The 10430-nt window shown below is 38.8% G+C and overlaps 1 protein-coding gene across 1 annotated transcript; it reads right to left on the bottom strand.

Annotated features, from left to right (window-relative positions):
- Positions 1-8382: 8382 nt before the first annotated feature.
- LOC122106119 (probable dimethyladenosine transferase) lies at positions 8383-9763 on the bottom strand. Its single transcript, XM_042677400.1, has one exon. The coding sequence runs from the start codon at positions 9703-9705 to the stop codon at positions 8821-8823; it is 885 nt and encodes a 294-aa protein (XP_042533334.1). The 5' UTR covers positions 9706-9763; the 3' UTR covers positions 8383-8820.
- Positions 9764-10430: the final 667 nt, after the last annotated feature.

The following is a 10430-nucleotide window of genomic DNA, read 5'->3' as shown; positions in this document are numbered from 1 at the left end:
TTTCAAACAAGTGTTTCCTAAGTTTATGTTAATTTATGTAAATTTCTATCAGGACTAGGGTTCTGAAATATTCCAAGTGAGGCTAAAATTTATTTTTTCTTAGCTGGTTTTAAATAAGATACCCAAGCTTTATGAGTATCTTATTCTTCCAGCCATAAAACACACTTTCACCTGTGCTATCCTTCATACTCTATTCCCCTCTTGTGGCTCCCCCAAAACGGAATCTACTGTATCTCTGTTTCATTTTTAATTCATACATAGGATCCAGTGCAGTACTTTTCAGAGAGTAATTTTTTGGTCAGAGTCTAATGAATGAATAAAAAAGTTATAAAACACAAAGGAAATCAAAGTTAAAAGTTTTATTAAAATTATCTAGTTGAAAACATAAATGCAAATTTAGTCTCAAACTAGTTGAAGGTAAGAGATTATATGTTTTTATCTTTTGTTTACACTTGAATTGCATATTTTTGGGTTCAGTTGAGGAGTAAACTGAGGAAGGCAATGGTTGGTTATTTCTTTCTTGACTGTAGGTCTTGGAAGCATCATTTTTTTTTCCTGAGTCATTTTCATCTTCCTTTATAATATAAAATCAGACTTGTACTTCTTTCATGCCTAAAACCTATGAACTTTTCTTATTGTTTTAGTGCAATTATTTCTCATGCTTATTCTAGCTTAATATTGGCAACAGTTCTACTGGTTTTCTATAGTTCATTTTGAACTTAATCTTATGTGATATGCTGTATGATCTTTTGTCCTTTGAATAGTATAAACACATTCACATGTGTCTGCCTTGTCTATTTTCCCTATGAGAATAGAGGAGAGCCTTCTATGACTTCTTCTCCCCCACATTGTTTTCTACATCGTGAGGCTCACAACTCCCACATGTGGATAAATTATATAGTAGTATGTGTGTGTGTGTGTGTGTGTGTGTGTGTGTGTGTGTGTGTATGTGTGTGTGTGTATGGGGGAGGGGGTTGAGAAGGCGGGAGAGAGTGAATCACAACGAGAGAGATAGGCCAGCCATAAATCTACAAAAAAGTCTGCACTTTTATAGATAAAAATGGCTACTTTCATCCTACAAAGGCATCAACTTTACCCATGTTCTAGTTTGTTATCCTTTTTGTAATTGGATATTCTATCTGTGGAGCATAACACCAGAATTCTTATGAGTTTAGAGGACTCTGCAGGAGTTTTATTAACTTACAATACTTATTTAATAGCTGTTGATTAGTCATAATTATTGTTTTAGAGTGAGTATAAGGCCTTTTTATGGAGTGTACAGAGCCTGCTTGGGACATAATTTCTTATTTTCAGAGTCTCTTGAGTGTCACAAAGAGTATGTTATTTAACTTTGCATGTGCTGAAGTGGTAGTGATGGTCTTGGGTAAAATCACCATGCTCACAGGTAACAGGGCATGACATTTATATTGGAAGTCATAGGTTTATTGTACTTAATTATTTTCATTTGAGAAAATCCTGAGAGCCAGATATAGCTGAATATAATAAAAGCATTATGCTATCAAAATAATTTTCATCATTTTCCACAGTAACATTATGGTATGTAATTAAAATGACAGTATTTTGCATGGTCTAGTGTACTAGCCATGCCTACCATAACATAAAGGGAGAAAACTAAGATTTAGTATTGTTGTAAAAGTATTAACATATGGGGCTGGGAATGTGGCTTAGTGGTAAAGTGCTTGCCTTACATGCACGAAGCCCTGGGTTTCATTCCTCAGTACCGCATACATAGAAAAAGCTGGAAGTGGTGCTGTGGCTCAAGTGGTAGAGTGCTAGCCTTGAGCAAAAATGCTCAGGGACAGTGTCCAGGCCCAGAGTTCAAGCCCCAGGACTGGCAAACAAATTAACATATGTAGAACAAATATTAGATATATTCTAGAATAAATAAGAATTATGATTTCTTAATGGAAACTGTGGCAAAGGGAGGAAAATACGCTTTTGGCTGAATGTGCAGGGGATGCTGATGCTATTCATTAAGCATGAAATAATAAGAGGAACAAAATTTCCATTGCTCCCCCCCCCCCAGGAAATATCTTCTCTGTGTTTAGAGCTTCCTTTGAAGTTAATATATGATCATCGCTTCAATCCATTTTTAAAACTTCTTTTGAAGTCAGTGGGAGCTCATGCCTGGAAGAGAGTAAAGTGGGCAGAGGAGTAGGTGCCTACTGGGGAAGAGGGAATGGCCTAAGCTTCCCAAGAAATAACATTTATTGATTAGGTTCCACACCAAAGTGAGTTTCAAACTGGTTTGGTTTGCACCCTACTATTACAGAGGTTTTAAAATAACACAAAACATTAACATCTCTTTAGGGCAGTAGGTTTTTTATTTTCTAAAAGATTGGAGAATAAAAAGAATAACTGAATTTTCCAGATAATTAAAACAAATGATTTTCCTATCTGAAATTATATTATCCAACTTTTTTCCCCCAGGTTTTTTACGCACTTTGGAATAAGGTGGGGAATTAATTATTTTTCTTTTTTTTCTTCCTTCCTCTTTGCTGCTGCCAATTGTCCCCTTTAATACAGTTTTCTAAAAATACTGCTCTGTTTCAGATTTATCTAGAGTTGCTTGAAGAAAGGCTTAAGATAGATCTGCACCTTCCTTCAGGGCAAAGTATAAGACTCTTCCTGCGCTAGTGGCTCACGCCTGTAATCTTAGCTATTCAGGAGGCTGAGATCTGAGGATTGCGGTTCAAAGCCAGCCTGGGCAGGAAAGTCTGTGAGACTCTTATCTCCAGTAAACCACTAGAAAACTGGAAGTGGTGCTGTGGCTCAAGTGGTAGGGTGCTTGCTTTGAGCTGAAGAACACAGGGACAGTGCCCAAGCCCAGAGTTCAAGCCCCACGGCAGACAAAAAGAAAAAGTCTTCCTCTTTTTCTTTCCTCATCTCACTCTTTTCCTTACTTCCTACCCATCCTCTGCTTAGGCAAACTGCTTCTTTTCTTTTCTCCTCTGATCTACTTGGTTCATGCCAGCCTTTCCTATGACTAGAGAATGGTCTCCTTCAATGTAAACATTGGTTCCAGGCTTGAGCTCTGCTTGTCTAGTTGGAGCTTGGACTGGATGCCAGCAACTCTAGCCAAAAACTTTATTTTCAGTCTCTATGAGTGTTACTATTTTTACTTAATTCCCATCTAGCTAAAAAAAAAAATCTGTGAACTTTTCTTCTAATTTACCTCATCTGACCCAAACCATCCTCCAATGCCATGTCTAGCCAAGTTATCATACTCTCAGATTTTTCTCTGTTTCTAATTAGTCTTTTTTTCCCCCAGCTTCTGCCCACAAATCTCTGTCTCCTTAGGTCTTACCAAGGTCCTACTCGCTGTGTGATCTTATCTCTTTCTTCTCTTTGCCTAGTTGAATGATTGTTTTTACCTGCTCATCTCCAGCTCACTTAAGTCCTAATTTGCTTTCCATATGTTATTTAATCTCTGAGCTTTGGTGCTCTTATCTGTGAAAAGAGGATTAGTGATCCATACCTTATACATTTTCAGGTTACTCAGTAAATACTAACTTTCACTTCTTTGCTCTTCCTATTCCTTTGCTTCTCTGATATTGAATTCTGCCTGTGATTGACCTCTGAATCTGTAGTAGAGTTTCAGAATGCTCTGAGATGAGGACATCTTGTACCAAGTCAAACATAACAAGTCTTGGTCCTACCACACAGTTGTGTGAGCTTTGGCCTTGCTACATACTCTTTCAGTGGCCTAATTTCCTAAGTATTTATTTCTACTTTATAATCTTACAGTGGAGATTAAATGAATAACATCATGAAAAACTTAGGAGGATACATTTTAAGTACTCAGTGAGTGTTAGCTATTATTACTAAATTCTTTAATATAGGAAGACTTATGAGTGTGTTATGTTCTCAATTCCCCAACTTAATTTTTTCATCTCAAAAGGAAAGTTTTCAGGAGTCACGTACCTATTACAGGTTTAGAGTAGCCCTTTTGTGGGTTTTTGCTGGGTTTCACTGCAAGTGGTAGAGGAGTAATGTGTGAGTCAGCTCTACAAGCTACACTGACAGGGAAGTTCCTAATACAAGGGAAGGATGTGGAGATTTGGATTTGATTTCCTGGAACTTGAGGAAGGTGGGGACATCTGGGTTGAGGAGAGTGGGTAACAAAGGGTGCTGCTGCCACCACCTGCACATGTTTGGTATATCTTCACTGGACTCACCATATCCACACCTATTCAGAAGTTCCTGACAACACTGGAGCCTTGCACCCTTCCTTAAAAAAATACTTTAGAAAGGCCGTGCTTCATTTTAGAGTTACAGGTAGCTATCTGAGATTCTAGCACAAACTTGTACAGTGAAAAATGATGCTAAATACAGGATAAGCAAAGTTCACATAGCAACTTTAAGAGAGTATATTACTATCAAAAACAGTAATGTATTCCATATTTGCTAAAGGACTAGATCAGAGCTCTTTAATAAGAAACAAGAAAAGACTGTATGTATGTGAACATAAAGACGCCATGTCATTCATCACTTAGACTAGTCTGAAAGGGTAGATGAATTATTTTTCAAGGGCCTATATTATTTCAAAGAATGACTTATGTTTTGAATCTATAATTTATCACTTCTTCTAGTGAGATAGAATTATCTAAATTTGGCCACTCCTAGAAAATCTAATATGTTTGCCTGGTGACATTATGGTAGAGTTACATCATGTATCACTTAAATAAATACATGTTGGAGCACTTGGAAACAAAATATTGTAAGTAATTTTGCATGTCAATTTAATCAGTAAGCCTAGGTCTTTTCCCAAAATTCCCTGAGATGGGAAATACTTATCATGTAAAAGTCCTTACTGTGAAACCGGGTTATTGAATGAGGAGGAGCCTGACAATTATGTTCCCTTCTTGATAGAATAATCGAGAGAGGGTTTCTTTTTATACTCAATTAATTCTCATTATATCAGGGAAAGAGACAGACTCTCTAGGGTGCAGATTCTATGTTTTTAGACAACTTCACATGTGAGAGTAGGAAGTAAAATCTGGGAAATTCTAAGGTTTCATTTGTGTTTTGTTGGTGTTGCTTAGTGAGGAGAAGAAAAGGACAGGATAGCTGATAATTAGCTACTTACAAAAAGTCATAGAAAAAGAATTTGAGTAACGGACAGGACTTCAATTCTCTATGAAGTTTTAAACGTGTGAAAAATGATTCTTTTAAGGTGAAAATATGAGGCAAAGAACCTCTGTTTCCTGCCCGCAGGCTCTTGTTCCTTGGGCTGTTACTGTGTCTCTGATGAACTGGTTTAATAAGAACTGGTTTTGCCTGTTTTGCTGTAGTACAGCCCCACCCTTCAATGAGCACACAGCAAAGGAGAGAACAAAGTCCACATTATTGTTACTTGTTTTGATTTTAGGGAACTTGAACATCACTGGCAAAATGCCAAGCAAACATACATCACAAAAACAGTTTGTGGTTGTATTTAGCAGAATGAAGACGGACTGGAATATGGTATCTTAGGATGTAATTTGTGTGATTCTTGTGATGAAACCTACAATTGAAAAAACTGATTCCACTTATGGTAATAGAATCTTAAGGAATTAATGGAGGATTTATGAATATCTAATTCTTTGATCTGATTGGCATTAGGGAAATCTGCAAGCAGCAAATTTGAGATGGTAAATAACTCTAGCCTTCTTTCTTAGCACTTCACCTATCAGTGAATTTTGAAAAAGTACCTGAGGGATAAAATGTGAATGATCTCCCACTTTAGAGTGCTAAATGTTAGCTATAGGCTAAAGGCAAATAACATGCAACACCATTCTCATATTCAGTCTCCAATGCCTCTGATTAGAAAGTTTTAGGACTCCTTGGCTTGTTTTATTCAGATATGCTCTAATGTTCTGACCTTTGGTATTCAGCTTTCTTTTCTGTATTGGAGAGTTCATTCTCCTTTTACCAGGCTCTTAGTATCAACTAAGGAAAAACTTGCTATGACATCAGCAGCAGTAGTTAGAACTTTGTTATCTTTTAGCTCTAATTATCTCTATGACTACATGTCTTTGCACAAATATGTGAAAATCTAGCTGATTAAGAGGTTTGATTTCCTTTAAAGTATATTCCTTGGAACCAGCTTCTTCCTGACCGTTGGAATGAGAGAGCAGCTGAAGATCTACCTTGGACTGTACTGGGAATAAAGTACCTTCTTAGTGGTCTCTGGCTTCTGCAGTCACTTCTTCACAGACTTGAAAAAGACACTCCACTTTCTACTGGATATTAATCTGTGATTATAATTGATCTCACTATTCAACTGTGTCATTGAAAAATGAAGATAATACATTTCAATGACATTCTTAAAGACACAAATATATATGTTTTCAGATATACCATAGGGGGACTTTGATTGTATTCTAGAATATCATTAGAGAACAGACTGTATCTCTAGAATATTAGCAGGAGAGCTAGAAAACAAAAAATAAAACTCTCAAATTATCTTTTATTTTCTCAGAAGCATAAATCTTAGTTATATGAAGTAACATTGCCAGAAGTCACCAGCTAGTCAAGTCAGAGCACGGATTAGGTACAATTCTGTGACTTGTATTCTCTATGCTTTCTGCTGTACCCTAAACATATGTACACATCAAATATGTCAGGGGCTGGGAAGGTGGCTCAGTGGTAGAGCACTTGCCTTGCATGCTCGAGGCCCTGGGTTCGATTCCTCAGCACCACATAAGAAAAAGCTGGAAGTGACGCTGTGGCTCAAGTGGTAGAGTGCTAGCCTTAAGTTGAAGAGCTGAGGGACAACGCTCAGGTCCAGAGTTCAGGCCCCATGATTGGACCCTCCCCCCCCTAAAAAAAAGAAAGCAATACCATTGGAGTTGGGAAGGTGGCTCAGTGGTAGAGCACTTGCCTTGCATGCTTGAGGCCCTGGGTTCGATTCCTCAGCACCACATAAGAAAAAAACCGAAAGTAGCGCTGTGGCTCAAGTGGTAGAGTGCTAGCCTTGAGCTGAAGAGCTGAGGGATAGCGCCCAGGCCCAGAGTTCAGGCCCCACGACCGACAGAAAACAAAACAAAACAAAAACAAAAACAATCAAATATGTCAGAAAACTGACAATAGTTGGGAGGCAAAAACAAACAAACAGAGGATTGGTTAGGATTGAATTTGGGATAGGATAGAGAAGCTGGCCTGTTTAATAATAGGAAAAAAATTGAGATAAAGTGATTCTGAGCTTTAGGTATATTTTTAATATGAAACCCTTATCTGTTGTATAGCTAGTGAAAATCTTCTCCCAATCTGTGGCCTTTGTTTATCTTGCTAGCTATGTTCTTTGCTATGCAGAAGCTCTGCAGTTTAATGCGATCCCATTTTCCCAGCCTTTCTTTGATTTGTTGTGCTTCTGGATCTTTGTTTAGGAAGTTTCAACCTGTGTCAAGGAGCCCTAGAGTATCCTTATCCCTTCCTGTAATATTCTCTGCTTTTACCTCAAGGTCTTTGATCCATTTGGAGTTGATTCTGGTGCAGGGTGATATATAAGGATCTAAGATCAATTTTCTATCTGTGTGAGGGGCATCTAGGTTGGTTCCATATCTTAGCTATGACAAATGCAATGAGCATAGTTGTGCTGGTAGCTTTAGTGTTGCCTTGCTTGTGATCATTTGGATAAGTGCCCAGCAATGGGATTGCGTGGTCATAAGGGAGTTCTATGTTTAGTCTTTTGAGGAACCTCAAAAGACTGCTTTAAAGAGTGGTTGAACCAGCTTACACTCCCACCAACAGTGTAGGAGCCTTCCCTTTTGGCCACATCCCCCCCAGTATCTGTTATTATTTGTTTTTTGTTTTTTTTTTGATAATGGTCATTCTAACTGGGGTGAAGTGGAAGCTCAATGTAGTTTTGATTTGCATCTCCTTTATGGCCAGCGATGTTGAATATTCTTCATGTACCTATTGGCCATTCTTATTTCCTCTCCAGAGAATTCTGTCTCTGTATCTCTCTCTGTCTCTATCTCTCTTTTGTAGGTGTAGAGCTTGAACTCTGGGCCTGGGTGCTATCCCTGAGCTCTTCAGCTCAAAGTGAGTGCTCTGTCACTTGAGCCACAGTGCCACTTCTGGTTTTCTGGTGGTTTATTGCAGATACGAGACTCATGGACTTTACTGCCCAGTGTAGCTTTGAACTGTGATTCTCAGATATCCTCAGATCTCAGCCTCCTGAGTAGCTAGGATTGTAAGTGTGAGCCACTGGCATCCGGCTCACAAAAATTGCTTTTTAATTCTTTAGCCCACTTATTAATGGGTGGTTGTTTCTTTGGGAATTTGTTATTGGGGGGTTTAATTTTTTTCTTTGTTGTAATTTTTAATGTACTATGTGATTTCTTTTTTTAATATATATATTTTTTTGAAAATGAGAACAAAAAACATTAAAAATTTTTATTGTACATGTAAGAAATGATACAGGAATATATGGTTATTTGAACCTATTTTAATGTAAGGGAATGAGTGGAAGGCCTAAAGAGGGACTCAAAGTATATAAGAGGGACTCATAGTATATAAACAGTAAATAGAAGGTAATATCTTTATATGATGAACTGTATGAAACATTGATTGTGCGTATCTGCGGCTCTTGAGCTTGGGATATGTGCAGTATACTCAAAACCAAAAGAACTTGATACAGCTGACTGCCTTAAAATATGCAGAATAATCAGTGATACAACAGTGATTTTAAATGAAAAGCACTTAAGCCCAGTGCAGTGGAGTACTTAGTAGTTTCATCAAGAAGTTTTCCAAGTAGCTATGAAAAGTGGATACCTTCTGAATTGAATCCATGTAGCAATTTGATAAAGTCATCTATATCCATGGAACGGGCCGTTTGTCACTAAAACCTGTGCTGGTTAGGATTTGCTGTATTTTATCTGCTATGCTGAAATCTTCCGGTATTATAATATTATGGAGTGAACAGTGAATTCTGTAGTTTTTTTCCAATAGCTGTTGGACTGCACTGGATTTAAATGCAGCAGACAGTGTCTTGTTTTTCCTAACGAAGGTGATCCTTACTAGGCCATCCCATTCCTGAAAATTGATGGGTGGTGGTGGATTCTTAGGTTCTATCCTCACAACACTGGATTCCACCTTAGGTGGTGGTCTGAAGTTATTCTTCCCAACTTTCATTAAATGGTCTACACGGGCTAACAGCTGTGTATTAATTGAGAGTCTGCAGTATAACTTATCTCCAGGTTTAGCAACCAGTCTGAGAGCAAATTCTCTTTGAAACATAAGTATGGCACATCTGAAGAATGGTCGGTGCAGCAACAACTTGAAGACAAAAGGAGAAGAAATCTGATAAGGCAAATTTGCAACACATGCATCAAAGAATGGCAAATCAGATTTCAGCACATCACCCACCAGTACTTGAAGTTTGCTAGCCAAAGGTGTGCCCTGAACTCTTTTGTGAAGTTCAGCTACTAGTCTTGGGTCAAGTTCACAGGCAACTACCTTTTTTGCCTTTTCTAATAACTTTACGGTCATGTTGCCAGTTCCAGGCCCAACTTCCAGCACCACGTCTGTTGGTCTTAGAGCAGCCTTATCGATAATGCTGTTAACAATCAGAGGATTTTTCAAAATGTGCTGTCCAATCCCCGTGTTGAACAGGAGTCCTCCGGCCCGCTTCAGCTCTCCGCGCTGCTCCTGCCGTGCACGACGACGGCCGCTCGCACCCGACTTCACCTTCGGCATCTCGGCGGGAAGCGGGCCCCGAGGGCCAGGGTGTCTAAGGGCACCGAGGTGGGCCTAGCCGCCCGCCCTCACCGCACCACGTGGAAACTAGAGCCCCGCAAGGCCAACGCCGCCCTGCGCAGCTAGGGGCAGAGCTTAATATATATTTTTATTGTAAAGATACTGTACAAAGGGATTACAGTTACAGGAGAAAGTTAATGAGTACATTTCCTATCCCACAATGTTATCCCTTCCTTTGTTTTTCCCCTACCATCCCTTCCCTCTCTACTTCCTCAACTCCACCCCCCCTCGCAAGTTGTAACGTTTGTTTTCAACATAGTGTCTTGTAATCTCATTGTTACTATGGGTCAAACTGTATCCTTGTTTCAGCATTCAGCATTTTGTTACTTCCCTTCCCCTTCCCAAATTAGAAAAATGTATATACAAGATGCAGGGCACTGGAATCAAATACAGTGACAACAGGGATTTAATTTTTTTTTTTTTAGTTGTGAAAATACCGTATAGAGGGGTTACAATTACATGGACAAGGTATTGAGTACATTTCTTATCAAGCATTGTAGCCTCCTTTGTTTCCCCTTCCCATCTCACCCCCTGCCCCCAACGCCCCCCCTGCCCCCCCCTCCCCCCCGCAAAGTTGTAAAGTTTGTTTTTCCACATAACATTTGTACATCTCATTGTTGCAATGGGTCCACCTGTATCCCTAGTTAAACTATTTGTTTTTTCCC

This window comes from Dipodomys spectabilis, unplaced genomic scaffold (genome assembly GCF_019054845.1).
Source record: "Dipodomys spectabilis isolate Male_0828 unplaced genomic scaffold, ASM1905484v1 ptg000038l, whole genome shotgun sequence".
Taxonomy (NCBI): Eukaryota; Metazoa; Chordata; class Mammalia; order Rodentia; family Heteromyidae; genus Dipodomys; species Dipodomys spectabilis.
The sequence above is the reverse complement of the archived record's forward strand: the minus strand, read 5'-3'. Positions and strand labels throughout refer to the sequence as shown.